We start from the raw sequence: 17,862 nt of genomic DNA, 5'->3' as shown, positions 1-17,862 counted from the left end.
CGCTCAGCTCTTTCTTTCAAAGCATACTGTTTTCATTACGGGACATATGGAATCATTAAATAAGTAGAAGTAATAATAAAGCAAGCAATTATCAGCTTTATAAATGATAAATAACACACGTTATCTTAATGTGGCATTTATGCACTATTAAATATTGAAGTATTGAAAATTAAGCTATTATTATTTTACACAAACCACTGAGGTCAATAAAGACAAGCAGAATAGAAAATAAAATTAAATATTCTGCACGCTGGTGTTTTGAGATTGTCCTGTAGAGGGCGATAGAAAAACATTTCTAAAGCTAAATAAAGGATTTGATATATTTATAATATTAATGTGAGCATCTATAGTAGAGTTAAATATAATATTGCTGTTTGGTTAAGATATGATTTCATCTTAGTGGATAGATGATCCTGAAATCTCTAATTAATGAGGCACAGGCGTGCATTTAAAACTATTTATTATGCTAAATGCATGAACATAGAAGCTGTTTAATAAATGGTGCATGTAAAATAATATCTATATTCACAATATAACCACTTATTGATCAAGCATATTTAGTTATAAATGCAAAATATCAAATTCAGTTATATATTTTTAATGAATTAAATAGTTTAGCCTATAATATAAACATGATTTATTGGTATCTGGAGTTCATTTCAGCTTTTTTTGTAAAGTAGAGGGAGTCCAGAGATAAAGAATGACCATTGTATAAGTTCCAATATAAAAAAATACTGTAGTCATTTACTGTAGTGTTTTACACTGAATTGTATTATATTGTATTCATTCATTTTCTTTTCAGCTTAGTCCCTTTATTAATCAGGGGTCGCCACAGTGGCATGAACCGCCAACTTATCCAGCATATGTTTCACCTAGCGGATGTCCTTTCAGCTGCAGCTCATCACTGGGAAACACCCATACTCTCTCATTCACACATACACTACAGCCAATTTAGCGCATGTGTTTGTAAACGAATGCTACAGAATACTGAAGTACTAACTTATAAACTGTAATACATAATGTATTATACTTTACAATAGTGTTTACTACTGTAAACGGTATATTGTAGTGTAATAGTTATTCGTTATATTGTATTGTTGTATTTAATAGTAGCGTAGATTGTTGAATATTAACTGATTAGTTGTTGTACACAAAAAACTTCATCTTGTTTAAACTACTTATTTAAAATGAGCTGAACCAACTCAATTCTTGAGTATTTCTGCGGACAACTTGTTTTTTTATGCTAAATCCACTAAAAATTATTAAGTTAATCGATTTGTTAATCGAACATGAAGGAATTGAGTGAATACCAGCATTTGTTAGTGTATTAGCATATAACTGCAACAAAAGAGTAAAGTACTTTATCATATTATGGGTCAAAAACACTAGTATTTACTATAAATTACTCTAGTATTTTGTCGTAATGTTATATAATACATCATATTAACATATCGAATTTAACATGACTTTTATACACAGTAAACTCTTTAAGTTGATGATGTGTATTCGGGGCTTTTCTCGTGTATATCTGACTCATATGAGTTTGCATGCTAAATGAGCGTGTTGTGAGTTTTAATGGTGTCTAATTTCATCAGTTCACCAGTGAGCTGCACTCTGATTGGTCCAGCGCGGTCATACGGCGCTTCTGATTGGCTCACGCTGATCTGCTGTTGAAATTCCCGGGATGTTGTGAACTGCTGTAACCCGCGCCGTTATGACGCAACGCCGCAGTGACCGGGAATAACACCGAGCCCCGGGTTACTGTGTCAGTAGTAACACACGCCAAAATCTCCCAATATATATTCACATATGCGGTGATTAGGTTAATTAATGCAGCCTTTCATATTATAATCACGTCTTCGTAGATTTATATCAAGTTACAAGAGTGGAAAGCAGTTTAAATATATTAATCTGAATTATGCAGGAGTTAATGCTGACTCAGTAGTCTGGGTGTAATGTGAACGCGAACACAGATGCCTTTACATGAGAATATGAGTCAAGTACAAACATGAAGCGCGACTTGGGTAAATTATCCACTGCTATGAAGACTTTTAACAGTTGACAAGCTTGTTTAATTAATTAAATGTATTTCAAAGCAGGATTCTCTCATATTAGGCTTCTATATGTGTGTGTTTTAGTCCAAATAATACATTAAAGATTAACATAATATGGCTAAATTAGAAAAAAAAAACTCGGGGTTGGATGAAAGGTTAGTTTTGGCCATCGTACTGTCAATTATTTATCATTTACGTTTATTATGACGTTTATTATTTATTGGCGGGAAATAAACGCTTGAAACGCTACCACAGCAACAGTTTAAGCTCAAGCGAGTTCCGTTAGGATCATCAACGGATGGAATGTCGACGAAACCGAATCACGTCGGTTCACAGCGAAAGGTTTGTCAATTATGAACGTATTTATGATTATAAACGTAGGTTACTCATATATTGCGAACTAGTATTTTTGTTTTTAAACGTCTATGGTGGTATAGTTGATGTAAGAGATGGTAACTGGTGTTTGGCTTAGTCCAAACGAGCTGCTGAAGGTAAACCTTTAACGCTCGAAACATGACGTGGAACTCGCGTAACCGAAACACGTCTGTTCATAGCGAAAGGTTTGTCATTTATGAACGTATTTATGACTTATGAACGTAAATGACACATATATTACTACTAGTATTTGTTTTTGTAAGTCTATATACTTGGTGTAAAGGCTGGTCACTCGGGTTTGGCTTCGTCGAACTGCTGAGGTAAACCTTAAAGGGATAATTCACCCAAAAGTTAAAGTTAGCTCATCGTTTACTCTCCCTCATGTGGTTTTAAATCTTTATGAGTTCATTCAGTTAAACACACAAAAAATAGATATTTTGAAGAAAGCTGGTTGCTGGGAATGGGATACATAAGGTATATGCACAGCTAGTGTTTCTTCCCATAGGCAAATTACCGGTTTGTAAAAAGTGCATTGAAAGCAGTGTGGTGTACCGTAAAATTTAAGTTTTCTATTTTTTGACTTTCGATTGTTCGATTATCCTACTGCACAACACGACATGTTTGCTATTGCAACTGGTCTTTTTTTGCAAGCTGTATGCACGGTTGAACCCGTGTGACGTCATGTGTGACGTAGGTTGATAATTCCCCTATATCAATAAACTTCTGGTTGACTGTTAAAGTGACTTTTTTCAATTTTATACGGTTACTTTTACAGCATCAATGTTGTAATGTAATTAAAATACAATCAGTTAAATATCGTTAGACTTCGGCATTCATTTAGTTGTTCAAGCGTAAAATAAGATGAAAACGCCGTTTACACGTACACGCCCGTCAGGATCAGCAGACTAGCACAGAAACTCCATTGAAAATACTGCATACAGTTCAAAAAATAAAAATCTTTCTTCATACTTCTGCATATATCCTATTCACCTTATTCTCCGCGTATGAGTGGGCTCGATTTTGGCTCGAGACTTCCGCTCTCATTCACTTCTATTCATTTTTAGGTGTTAAAAAACAGCTCGTTTTGCTGCTTGATGGTGCAAACTGATGTTTTCTTATTAAATTATTCTGCTTTGTCAGTATAGTCATGCAAACACTTGTTTGTAGAGCGAGTAGTTTGACAGTTTTCTGCTGTTTATTATCCCTAGTCATTTATTTCTCTCATAGGTGACTGAATAGGAAGTTCTAAAACAATCGCAAAAAAGGAGCGCATCGAAGAATAAGGTCAATATTGCTTTCCATAGTTGTTTAGCTTGGAGAGAAAATATAGAGGTTAATAGGTCCCATCAAACCAGCATTTTCCAAAATATTTTTTAGGTTTTTTGGTGAACTCTAATTTTAACAAATGCATTAAAAATCAAAATAACTATTTATTCTAAAGCTTTGAAAAATTAAGAGACCACTCCAAAATTGTCACTTACTCCTGGATTTATTAGACATGGGTTTGATTAAATAATAGGTTAATAGCAGTATAATATAATACTGTTTTTACGGGTTTCCAGCATTCTTCACAATATCTTCTTTTGTGTTCAACAGAATAAAGAAACTCAAACAGGTTTGGAACCACTTAAGAGACAGTGAATACTGAGTAAGTTTTCACATTATGTTGAACTGTCCCTTTAACTCTTCTGATGTTGGTATTGTGTTGTCTAAATTATAAGACTAACATGTCTGAAAACATGACAGAAATGCTCTAAATGACTTTAAAAAAAGACATTTCTGTAAAATTTATCTTATATTTGGGCAGCACGGCGACGCAGTGGGTAACACTCTCGCCTCACAGTAAGAAGGTTGCTGGTTCGAGCCCCGGCTGGGTCAGTTGGTGTTTCTGTGTGGAGTTTGCATGTGTGTTGGTTTCCTCCGGGTGCTCCGGTTTCCCCCCCACAGTCCAAACTATAGACTGTAAAATGGTCCAAACACATGCAGTATAGGGGGATTGGGTAAGCTAAATTGTCTGTAGTGTATGCGTGAATGTCCTGCTCCTCAAGGTTGGGGGTTGAGCTCTTGGCTAATGACCCACCTCTTAAAAAATTTGATGTTACGAAACACCAACATGGTGCAGCTAAACTTTGATATAATTTTGATATAAACAGCGTTGGGAGTGAGTGTGTTATATTGATATTTTTCCAGATTATCTTCCTTTTAATGATTAGGAATGCCCAATGTAGCTCGTTATTTCAGTCTGGGTGATTTACACTACTTTTAAGTCATGTACATCATTTAATAGTCAAGGTAAGTATAACCGGAGTATATTGCATTAATGGTGTTTAATACACAATCTGCTAAAATGATCCTTTTAAAACTTGGCAGGATGATCAGAAATAACATGCAGTACTCAGACAGGTTTAGAAGCTCTTTGCTTGAGGCTTTATTTCCAGTAATTGATTATGAAACCATAGTCTATTCATAATTACAGGCTGGTGTATTACAAACAGGAGCATCACATTAGTTTTAGGAGCCAAAGGCTTCTTCCAAACCGCATGGGAGATATCAAAACCACATTTCAAGTCACAGAGCAAAAATAAGGCAGTGTGTGAGAGAAACAGTCGTGGTTGAGACACACACACACACTCGATATAAAGTCTGTGAGGAATTACAAAAGCAATGTCATGACAAACAACTTGACAAATGAAACCAAATATGGAAAAATAGCACTGAAAAATATTTGAGAATACATTATGTTTGATTAAACATAAAGCTACAATTCGGCTCACATGCAACACAACTGTATTTGGCATCATAACACACACACACGATCCTCATGATATCGGAGCTTAAATTATTATAAATTACTGTAAATCCACAATCTGTTCAGAGAGTTCTGCATTAATACAGTGTACTCCAAAACTGGAGGTCAGACTTGAAATCTGAACCCAAAAGTAAAGATGATCATGTACAGTTAATGACAATACAAAACCAAACTATACAATTTACAGTACAAAATAGTCAAGAATCAACATTCTCATGCAAACTCTACCATTCGATCCTGTCACAAACATCCAGATTATTCTGGATTCTCTATAATTATCAATGTATTAACATGAAATTATAGATAGCGGCACTCACAATAGGTGTGTGTGTGTTTTCAGATTAGACGTTAAAGGGGCAGTTCACCCAAAAATGAAAAAATGACTTCCTTCTGTTGAACACAAAACAAGATAGTCTGAAGAATGTTGGAAATTAACATCAGTAGAAACCAAATAATAATACAATGGATGTCAATGGCTGTCTTTAATCTTCAGTAGATCTTCATTCGTGTTCAACAGAAGAACAAGAGTAAATAAATGGCAGAAGTGTCATTTTTGGGTGTAGTGTCCCTTTAAGAAGATATCACCATCAAAAATATTTAAACCCGTTTCACGGTTGCAGGTCAAATCTGTGCAATAATCAACTAATAATAATTATTAAATGGATAATTCACCCAAAAAATGCTCTGTTTTAGGCCTTTATAAGTTTCTGTTATTCTGATGAACACAAAAGAAGATATTTTGAAGAATGATGTAAACGATAACCATTGGCTTGCATAGTATTTGTTATTCCTACTATGGAAGTCAATTGAAAGTCAGTGTTATTTGTGGTTTAACATAAGAAAGAAACCTATAAAAGCACTTAAGGCTGAATAAATGTTCATTTTTTGGGGGTGAACTATCCCCTTAATACAGATTCAAACCATTCAAACGTCATTCCTACAAAACAAATGAACAATTTGTGCAAGTATGGCAACAAAACAGAATATATAACGCAACACAAAGCATTGGCGCTTGGAGACAATAAGGTGCAGCTGTTAAATATTAAATTAAATATTAAACATCTTCGTGAATTTCTACCAAACTGCACTGATCTAGATTTGGCACGGGCTCATCACACAAAAAAAGGCCCCGGCGGGCGGGTGACGGGGCGCCGCGTTTAGCTCCTGCATTGAGAAAAACTAGCACGTCAGCAATAAGAGCTCAGAGCGGGGCGTCCCAAATATCTGAGAAGAGGAAGCCGGAAACACAGTGTGAATAAGCGCTACACAAACAGCTCAGATCCCTGTATTAAAGCTCCCTCCAAACGGGGATGGGAAGAAAATGATAATACTAATAATAATAATAATAATAATAGATTCAATGGTAGCAGGAGATTGAAGAGCGCCTTGACCGGCCTTCGTTTCTTTTGGGCTGGACATCCGTTTTCGTTTGAGATGGATGTTTTTTTTAGCCGCTTCTGTAGCTGCCGTCGCCCGTACGCTTGACCCGAGCCAGAATCATCTCTTTAGACACACGCTTACGATTACTGGCCAGACCCAAGAAACACATAGTGTCTACGAAGATGGTGGTCAGATTGAGTTTCCATCCATACTCGCTGGTGGAGTAGTCATAGGGAAACGTGTGGTGGTAATTGTGGTAACCTTCGCCTGAGAAACAATGCAAATAAAAGTGTTAGTACTGAGGTGTTTAAATATATTTACGCTCCATAATAATAGACATTTCTTATTTATATATATACACACAAAAGTGATTTAATTATATATTATTGTCTATAATATGAAGTTTAAATGTAAATTTTCTGTTGAACAGATTCAGGAATTTCTCACAGTATTTCCTCTAATATTTTTTCTTCTGGAGAAAGTCTTATTTGTTTTATTTCAGCTAGAATAAAAGCAGTTTTTAATAGTGTTAAAGCCATTTTAAGGTCAATATTATTAGCCCCCATTATTATTAGCAATATCAGTTTTGGATTGACCCCAGAACAAACCACTGTTATACAAATGACTTGCCTAATTACCCTAACTTTACCCTAATTACCCTAGTTAAGCCTTTAAATGTCACTTTAAGCTGAATACCCATGTTACTACTGAAATAAGTTATTAGAAATGAGTTATTAAAACTATTATGATTAGAAATGTGTTGAATGTTTGTTTATCAGACATACCTATAGCACTGAAGGTGACGAATCGGTTCTCCCTGGGGCCGATGTTTCCATCGTAGGGCCGATTTCCCCACATGTGTGCGGCGCTGTTGACCAGCCAGGTAGAATTTAAGCCCACTGCGTATCTGAGGAGCGCCGGGATGAAATACGCAATCCAGAGAGACTCGCCCCACATGTACCAGGGAACAACCGTGGGGACAACGAAGCACATCAACACCACAGACAGCTTGTAGAATCTGTGGAGTAAATCAGACACTGTTATCACATAACACCATATCATTTATTCATATTGCAATAAATTCAAAACAAAAGATCCCAAGATTTTCCAATATCGTGCAGCCTTAACAAGGTCTATGGAAATGAGATGCAAATTGTTCTAGAATCAGCCATAGAACTAACAGCACAGTTTGTATAATGCGAGACTCACCTCCTCTGAAACATGACCACCTTATCAGCCTTGAGGTCAGAGAGCTCCAGTTTGCGTCCTCTCTCAATGACTTCTGGGTGTTTTCGAACCAGCAGCCAGCCGACATGAGAGAAGAAAAACCCTCGGTTCGAGTTGTGAGGATCGGCGTCCGTCTCGGAGTATTTATGATGCACACGGTGATCCCGGGACCATTCGTAGATGTCATTCTAGAGGAGAAGAAGAGAAAACCCTATTAATGAGAAGAAAATAAGAGTGCAATTGTATTTCCCACCACTAGGGGCAGAGAAATTACAGATTACATCTTTGAAATTTCTCAGGCCCTGGTATGTATATATGTATGTGTGTTTATGTATATACAGAACTTTGATTTTGCAGGGACATTTAAATGCATATTTCATTTGTATCATATATATTTTATATCTAAATATAAATTTCTCTATTATATGCATGCGAGTATTTATATATCCACAATACGTTTACAAAACACACACACACACACACACATATATATATCAGTTATATATGTACAGGATTAACAGCATCCAAAATAAAAGTTTGTATTGACATAACATGTATGTGTTTTGTATATTATGTGTGTGTGTGTGTGTGTATGTATATATATATATATATATATATATATATATATATATATATATATATATATATATACACACACACACACATATATACACACACACATACATACATACATACATACATACATACATACATACATACACACACACACACATATACATATATATACATATACATACATGCATACGCACACATATATATATATACACATATAAATACTCGCATGCATATATTATATTTAGATATAAACTATATATGATACACATAAAATATATATTTAAATGTCTGTGCAAACAAAAGTTCTGTACAGTTTTGTTTTTATTTATGTACATAATAAACTTTTAATCATGATTAATGTTGAGCAACACTATGTGATACATGTTCATTATCTTGCTATACTGCACTATTATTGAATATCAGCATATGTCTAACTGACTCAAATCAAACTGTGTGTTGCAGCTGGCGAGTGGATTGTACTTCAGTTGATTACCTGGAAGGCCATGGAGTTTGCGACGGCCAGAAAGATGCGCAGAGGTAAAGAAGCTTTATATGATCTGTGACTCCACAATCTGTGAACGCCTGCAGTGATGCCCAGACCACCGTACACGAAACACGCAAAAGCTGCACACAAAAACAAACAGACATTCATTATATTATGTTATAAAAAATAATAGATTCACTTTGAGTCACTGAATGCTCTATTTTAATGCATTTTAATCACAATCACTTAAACACAAGGGTTCATTCAGCTGTGCACACACCTTCCACTACACATTTGTCATTAGATATTGTAGTATATTGTGATGAAAATGAGCGCACAAGCCTGTCATTTGAGAAAAAAAAGTTCAAAAGTAAGGTAAAAAATTATGGCTCACTCACAAAAGCACATTTGGCACAGTGCAATTAATTTATAGAGCCAGAACATCAGTCCACAATGAAGCTATATTCAACAGCATTAAATTACCTGCATTTCGTTGCCTTGTACTTGTACATGTGTGATGACAATAAATTGAATCTAATCTAATCTAATAAAAAGTGATAAATAAATTTATAGCACCAAAGAGACAACAAACAAGTAAATATGCTGTCATCTCATATGATGATAATGATATATATCACCATATAGTACCATTTCATTCATTTACCTTCAGCTTAGTCCCTTATTTATCAGGGGTCGCCACAGTGGAATGAACCACCAACTATTCTGGCAAATGTTTTATGCATCTGATGCCCTTCCAGCTGCAACCCAATACTAGGAAACACCCATACACACTCATTCACACGCACACTCATACACAACGGCCAATTTAGTTGATCAATTCCCCTATAGAGCATGTGTTTGGACTGTGGGGGAAACCGGAGCACCTGGAGGAAACCCACGCCAACACGGGGAGAACATACAAACTCCACACAGAAACACCAACTGACCCAGCTGGGACTTGAACCAGCAACCTTCTGACTGTGAAGCCACAGTGCTAACCACTGAGCCACCATAGTACCATTTCTGCAAATTTAAAAATCACCTAACTTATATATATATATATATATATATATATATATATATATATATATATATATATATATATATATATATATATATATATATATATATATATATATATTTATTTATTTTTAATATATATTGACCACATGTGTATTGGTTACTCATATGAACTTTCTCACGAGATGTTATTCATGTTTCTGTCGGCATGTCTGTAGGGGCGTGTAATATTGTGTTCATATAAATTAAGTATATACGGGGTGTCTGCAGGGTTTTAAACAGCATTAAATGTTGATGAATCAATTTAGAGTAAGGCCCTTCAACATATTAAGTCCTAAATCCTATTTTACATGGTATTACATTTTTGTACAGTTATTTGATAAGTTTGCCTCAATTTAATCTGCGAATATTGGTATGCTGTGTGTAGTTTATGAAATCCTGCTAGATTTGACTTTGTGCTGCTTTGTTTACTGCAGTAACCAAGGCAACGCTGTTATTGTTGCTGTTCTATAGGCGCCCCCTGCTGGATTATCATATATATTCATTCATTATCCTCAGGGCTTCATTCATTTTCCTTCAGCTTAGTCCCTTTATTAATCAGGGGTCACCACAGTGGAATGAACCGCCAACTTATCCAGCATATGTTTTACACAGCGGATGCCCTTCCTGCTGTAACCCAGTACTAGGATACACGCATACATGTATTCATTCATGCACATTCACTATGGTCAATTTACTTAATCAATTCCCCTACAGCACATGTGTTTGGACTGTGAGGGAAACCAGAGCTCCCTGAGGAAACCCACACCAACACGGGGAGAACATGCAAACTCCACACAGAAACACCAACTGACCCAGCCGGGACTCAAACCAGCGACCTTCTTACTGTTAGGAAACAGTGCTAACCACTGAGCCACCGTGTTGCCTGTATTTATATTCAGTGTGTTATAATGTTTTAATTTAGGATGAGTTTTTTTACAATCAGTATACAGTAATATATAAATGTGACCAATGTTACCAGTTGAAACCATAAGTGGTGATGAGGTCTTAATATGTATGGAAACAGTGTTAAAATAGCTCTTAAAAGGTATTGAATTCCTGTTTAGACACCGATATAGTTTTTTTCTGCTATAGAAGTCAATGATTACAACATTTTTCAAAATATCTTCTTTTGTTTATCAATGGAAAATGAAACTCAGGGAGAGGGCATGGGGTAAATTTAAATTTCAGTGTGAACTGTCCGTTAAAAGTAATATCGAGTGTGAGTGTCTGATACTTACCCCAGAGGAGTGTGAGCGGGTGTGCAGACGGGATCAGGAAGAGTCCATACACCGCAGCAATGTGCAGAAGACTCATCAGAATGACATTTCTCCACACTATTCTCATAGGAGGCTTGGGGCCTGGTTTCTCTTTATATAAGGGGTCAAACTCATCCTCCATTGTCTCCAGCTGGGGCTGCAAGACTGGGGCTTTCACATCAGAATCAGGCATGATGATGAGGATGATAAATCTGCCAACATAAACACACACATTTCTGTCATTCTAGTGTTCAGTGCATGCTCAAAACTGATGATGGTGATCTCTAAACACACACATATTTTATTCCAGTGTTCAGTACATGCTCAAAACTGATGATGATGATCACTAAACACACTCTTATTTTATTCTATGGTCCAATGCATGCTTAACAATTTTTACTAAACACACTGATTTAATTCTAGTGTTCAGTGCATGCTCAAAACTCACAATGATGATCACTAAACACACTTATTTATGTTTAATGCATGCTTATTTTTTCATTAAACACACTCAATTTATTCCAGTGCATGCTCAAACTGATAATAATGATCATTACAAATACTTGTTTATTTTAGTCTTCAGTGCATGCTCAAAATGATTAACGATGGCATCTAAACAAACACTTACTCATACTAGAGTTTAGTGCATACTCAAAAATGATCACTAAACACACACAAACATACACACTTGTTTTATTCTAGTGGTCATGCTCAAAAATGATCACTAAACACACACACACACTTGTTTTATTCGTGTATAGTACATGCTCAAACGTGTTGATGATCACATAACACACACTTATTTTATTCCAGTGCTAAGTGCATGACTAATAATAATAACAATAATAATAACGCATCCTTCAGTCATTCGTGTTAATGCATGATCAAACATGATAATACGATCACTACAAAACATAAACACGAAGTTCTGTCATTTCAGTGCATGATCTAAAACAGCGGACACAGCAGAACCAGAAGCACTCAAGCAGCAAAGTAACCCGGCTCACATCACAAAAGCGTTTAATAGGAATGAACACTCACCAAACTGCTCTAAACACGTGGACCCGCACAAGATAAGCCGTCTCAGGAAGAACAATTTCCGAACTCCGTATAAAACTCAACTGCGTCTCTCAGTGATGGTGATGTCGCGAATCCTAGGAATAACGCGCTCTGATTGGACAAAGCGTGTACAGTGATCCTTCTGATTGGCTGATGTTCATCTGATGTTCGCCTTTATTTATTCACTCTCCAGCATCCGTATAACTGAGCATAACCGGCCCGGTGCTTTTATAGTTCACCGGCTCACCCCACCGGCGAGGAGTCGCTCTCCTCCAGCCAATCACGAGCTCCAGCTGATGTTTCATAATAACTTACACATCAGTATTTGGAAATGCCATATATTGAACTTAAATTATTTTATACTGATTAACTGATAAGGACAGAACTGGCAGAAGAGTGGCTATTTTGACCAACCCTAAACTACAGTTACCCCGGGTGTTTTCCGAATGCTTTACAGTGTCAGAAATATAAATGCATATGAGTCATTCAGGGATTGCGATTACATCATGCAATGCCATGCAATGATATACAACAAATATAGGCTATACTTTACAGTGAACTGAATCCATTCTTAATGTAAAATGAAGCAAAATGAGGAATAGTTTACTCACATATTAAAATGTACACTCTCTCCAAGACATTTCCAACCATTTAGTCTTTGTTGAACACAAAAGAAGATGTTTAGAAGAATGCTGAAAACCTGTAACCATTGACTTCTATGATATGAAAAACAAATACTATATATATATATATATATATATATATATATATATATATATATATATATATATATATATATATATATATACACGTACATACTATAGTATTGCTGGACAAAAGATTTATTATGATTAATCACATCCAAAATAAAAGTTTGACATAATATATGTGTACGGTGTATTATTAAATACACACTTGCATGCATATATTTAAAATAGGTTTATTTATATTCAGATATAAAATATATATGCATTGGTGTCACGGTGGCGCAGTGGGTAGCACAATCGCCTCACTGGTTCGAGTCCTCGCTGGGTCAGTTGGCATTTCTGTGTGGAGTTTGCATGTTCTCCCCGTGTTGGTGTGGGTTTCCTCCGGGTGCTCCCGGTTTCCCCCACAGTCCAAACACATGCACTATAGGGGAATTGGGTAAGCTAAATTGTCTGTAGTGAATGTGAGTGTGTATGTGGATGTTTCCCAGTGATGGGTTGCATCTGGAAGGGCATCCACTGCGTAAAACATATGCTGGATAAGTTCTTTCCGCTGTGGCGACCACTGATTAATAAAGGGACTAAGCCAAAAAGAAAATGAAGAAACAAATAAATATGTATGTAACAAAACTGCATTGTAGTTTTGTTTCTGTGTGTGTATCACATCCTCATAATAAATATAATACCCCCACATATATGTCAACACAAAGTTTTATTTTGGATTCACGGTTAATATTTGCCCATCACTAATATATTCAAGACATTTCTAAACATAATAGTTTTAATAACTCAGCTTATCTTTGTCATGATGACAGTAAATAATATTTTACTAGATATTCTTCAAGACACTTCTATACAGCTTGAAGCGACATTTAAAGGCTTAACTAGGTTAATTAGGTTAATTAGGCAGGTTAGGGGAATTTGACAAGTTATTGTATAAGGATGGTTTGTTCTGTAGACTATCGAATAAAAATATAGATTAAAGGGGCTAATAATATTGACCTTAAAATGGTTTTAAACAATTTAAAACTGCTTTTATTCTAGCCGAAATAAAACAAATAAGACTTTCTCCAGAAGAAAAAATATTATCAGAAATACTGTGAACATTTCCTGAATCTGTTAAACATCATTTGGGAAATATTTAAAAAAGAAGAAAAAAATTCAATAATTCTGATATCAACTGTATATATATATATATATATATATATATATATATATATATATATATATATTATTATTATTATTATTATTATTATTATTATTCCTAAAAACATGTTGGTATTATGTGTAAAAATTATGTGTAAATATTATGTGAATAATGTGAATCCTGGCCATGAAACAAACTATTGTAATCTATTTTAAATGAGGAGTAACAGTAAATATACAGTAAATGTATATTATATATTAATTATTTTATATTGTTATATATCATAATAAATAATGTGCACTGAAAAAAAATAATTCACTGGATTTACTTATTAATATTATTAATTTCATACTTGGTGCTTCATTGAGTCTATAAAATCTACAATTATAGCCTGTATTGAATTTAGAAGACACACTGGAGTCTGGAAGAGCAGATTTATTTTACTGGATGTCATTTTGCTAGATATAGGAAAGCTTTGGGGGAAAACAAATATAATAAAGATGTATTGGAAATAAAGTGATTAGTTTACTTTTATTTTTAAAAAGTGACAATGGGTTCACATACATTTTATTGTAAAGTCAACTTGTTGCTTTTAAGGCAGTTGGTTTACTCGCTTTAGGTAACTAATCACTTTTTACAGTGTAATTGTAAACCATATGGGCTCAACTGAAACAAACTCATGAAATTTAGCAATGTTCAACTTAATTTGTTTGTATAAATTCACCTTCAGTCGTTTGCAACAATTTGCAATGAGCCATTTTGTCAGTGTGGCTTATTATTTATTAAAAACATATGTAAAATATCTAAAAATGGAAAAAAGATGTTGGTATTTATGCTTGATTATATTATAATTGTATAATGATGTGAATCCGAGCATGAATGAAAGAACTGTAATACTCTACAGAGTTTTATTATCTGGAGTTCCCAGCTGGAATCGGCCTCTGCTTTAGTCTCCGTTTCTTCACGAGTCTGTGGGAAATTCCTCATCGGTCTGAAAACAGGGTCATCTCAGCTATTATTATTAAATTGTGTGATTATTTCTGTACTTTGAGATGGATTCTCTTGTCTTTAATGAAGTCATGATTTTATCATTTCCATCAGCCCATGCATGGACACACGTTGGAAGCTGTTGTCAAACTTTGCACACGTGGGCAGATCCGCTTTATGGCTTCGTGATAAACTGATATGAAGTAGATATTGGTAATTCCACAAGATCTGATGCAGATAATAATACTGATATCAGCATGGTATGATGATGGGGAGTGCACGGAAACTTTTGCTCTAATTTCACAATAATTTAAATCAGAACACAGCATCAATGCACACATTATAAACTGTTTACCATTTTACCATTTATTTATCTGTGCATATTTATTTACTGCATGCATGAATGTATTATAAGTATGTATGTATGTATCTACATAAGCTAAAGCAATATTTTATTTAATCATTTGATTATTAATGAAGAATATGCAAGTTGAAAATGTTGCTTTAGAAAACATTTTCATACAGAAACTGCTACATTTGCTGCAGTTTTTGCAATTTGTTGCAAAGAAATGCCAGTAATGAGTTGAACATGCAATTCTGAAAGTTGAAGTAGCGTTTTAATATAAAACTTTTACAGCTTAAAAAGATCAATGCAAACAATAAATAAATCTGCCAGCACTATTTGCTTTATACATTTATAGAGCTGATTTTGAATGCTTATAAAATCTTCCGGATTAATTTATTTGGACTTGTTTATATGAATTAACATATTTAAATGTAATTTACATTTACATTTAGTCATTTAGCAGACGCTTTTATCCAAAGCGACTTACAAATGAGGACAAGGAAGCAATTTACACAACTATAAGAGCAGCAGTGAACAAGTGCTATAGACAAGTTAAAGTCTAAGAAGCAAAGCATTAGTAATGTTGTTTTTTTTTTTTTGAGAGAGAGAGAGAGAGAGAGTACAGTTAGTGGTATAGCCAGAGAGGCAGTTAAGATTAGGAAGGAAAGTGGAGACGGTTGAGTTTTTAGTCGTTTCTTGAAGACAGCAAGTGACTCTGCTGTTCTGATGTAGTTAGGGAGTTCATTCCACCAACTGGGCAGATTGAATGTGAGAGTTCGGGAAAGTGATTTCTTCCCTCTTTGGGATGGAACAACGAGGCGACGTTCATTCACAGAACGCAAGTTTCTGGAGGGCACATATATCTGCAGAAGTGAGAGCAGATAAGGAGCAAAGCCAGAGGTCGCTTTGTAAGCAAACATCAGAGCTTTGAATTTGATCCGAGCAGCAACTGGCAGCCAGTGCAAACGGGTGAGTAGCGGAGTGACATGTGCTCTTTTGGGTTCATCAAAGACCACTCGTGCTGCTGCGTTCTGAAGCAGCTGAAGAGGTTTGATAGAACTAGCTGGAAGCCCGGCTAGCAGAGAGTTGCAATAGTCCAGTTTGGAGAGAACAAGAGCTTGAACAATGAGTTGAGCTGTATGTTCAGATAGGAAGGGTCGGACCTTTCTGATGTTGTAGAGTGCGAATCTGCAAGATCGAGCAGTTCTAGAAATGTGGTCAGAGAAGTTTAGTTGGTCATCAATCGTTACTCCAAGGCTTTTTACCATTTTGGATGCAGTGATGGTTGCTCCATCCATCTGGATTGAAAAGTTATGGTGAAGAGTCGGGTTGGCAGAAACTTCAAGCATTTCCGTTTTCATGAGGTTAAGCTGAAGATGATGATCTTTCATCCAGTGTGAAATGTCTGACAGGCAGGCTGAAATGCGAGCTGGAACCGAGGGATCATCAGGGTGGAAAGAGAGGTATAGCTGGGTGTCATCAGCATAGCAGTGGTAGGAAAAACCATGTTTCTGGATGACTGTTCCTAAAGATGCCGTGTAGATAGAGAAGAGAAGTGGTCCAAGCACAGAGCCCTGAGGTACCCCAGTGTTTAGATGCTATAGGTTGGACACCTCTCCCCTCCAAGACCTCCCCTCCCCTCCCTGAATGACCTGTCCGAGAGGTAAGAACTGAACCATTGAATAACAGTGCCTGCGACGCCCAGTGACTCAAGCGTAGATAGCAGGATCTGGTGGTTTACAGTGTCAAAAGCAGCTGATAAATCCAGCAAGATGAGGACAGATGATTTAGAGTCTGCTTTAGCCAGTCTGAGATCCTCCACGACCGAGAGCAGGGCAGTCTCAGTTGAGTGGCCTTTCTTAAAGCCAGATTGCTTGTTGTCCATGAGGTTGTTTTGAGTAAGAAAGTCTAGGACCTGATTGAACACTACTTTCTCCAAAATCTTGGCCATGAATGGAAGCAGGGATACCGGTCGGTAGTTTTCAAGTAGCATTTGATCCAGGTTGGGTTTCTTTAGCAGAGGGGTTACCCTAGCCTGCTTAAATGAAGTAGGGAATAGACCAGAGTCAAGAGATGTGTTAATTATGTGAGTCAGTGTTGGTATGACTGCAGGAGAAATGGCTTGCAGGAGATGAGAGGGAATGGGATCAAGCGGACAGGTGGTTGCATGGCTTGATAGCACGAGATTGGACACCTCAGACTCAGAGAGCTGGGAGAAAGAGGTGAGTGTGTGTGGTGTTGGTGGTGTATCTTGCGTGTTTGTTGTAGGTGCAGCAAATTGAGCACTGATTTTTGCAGTTTTGGTGCAAAAGAATGTAGCAAAGTCATCAGTAGTGAGTGTGGAGGATGCGGGTGGAGGAGGAGGGTAGAGGAGGGAGGAAAATGTTTTAAAA

General features: G+C 36.0%; 1 protein-coding gene across 1 annotated transcript; it reads right to left on the bottom strand.

The window, feature by feature from the left end:
• Positions 1–4,833: 4,833 nt before the first annotated feature.
• On the bottom strand, positions 4,834–12,474 carry scd (stearoyl-CoA desaturase (delta-9-desaturase)). The gene is made up of 6 exons (XM_056469691.1): positions 12,265–12,474; positions 11,206–11,435; positions 8,915–9,045; positions 7,828–8,033; positions 7,404–7,636; positions 4,834–6,885 (listed from the first exon to the last, which is right to left on the bottom strand). Exons 2-6 carry the CDS (start codon positions 11,414–11,416, stop codon positions 6,686–6,688), a joined length of 981 nt encoding a protein of 326 aa, XP_056325666.1. The 5' UTR covers positions 11,417–11,435; positions 12,265–12,474; the 3' UTR covers positions 4,834–6,685.
• Between the last annotated feature and the right edge of the window lie 5,388 nt (positions 12,475–17,862).

Source organism: Danio aesculapii, chromosome 12 (assembly GCF_903798145.1).
Source record: "Danio aesculapii chromosome 12, fDanAes4.1, whole genome shotgun sequence".
Lineage (NCBI taxonomy): Eukaryota > Metazoa > Chordata > Actinopteri > Cypriniformes > Danionidae > Danio > Danio aesculapii.
The sequence above is the reverse complement of the archived record's forward strand: the minus strand, read 5'-3'. Positions and strand labels throughout refer to the sequence as shown.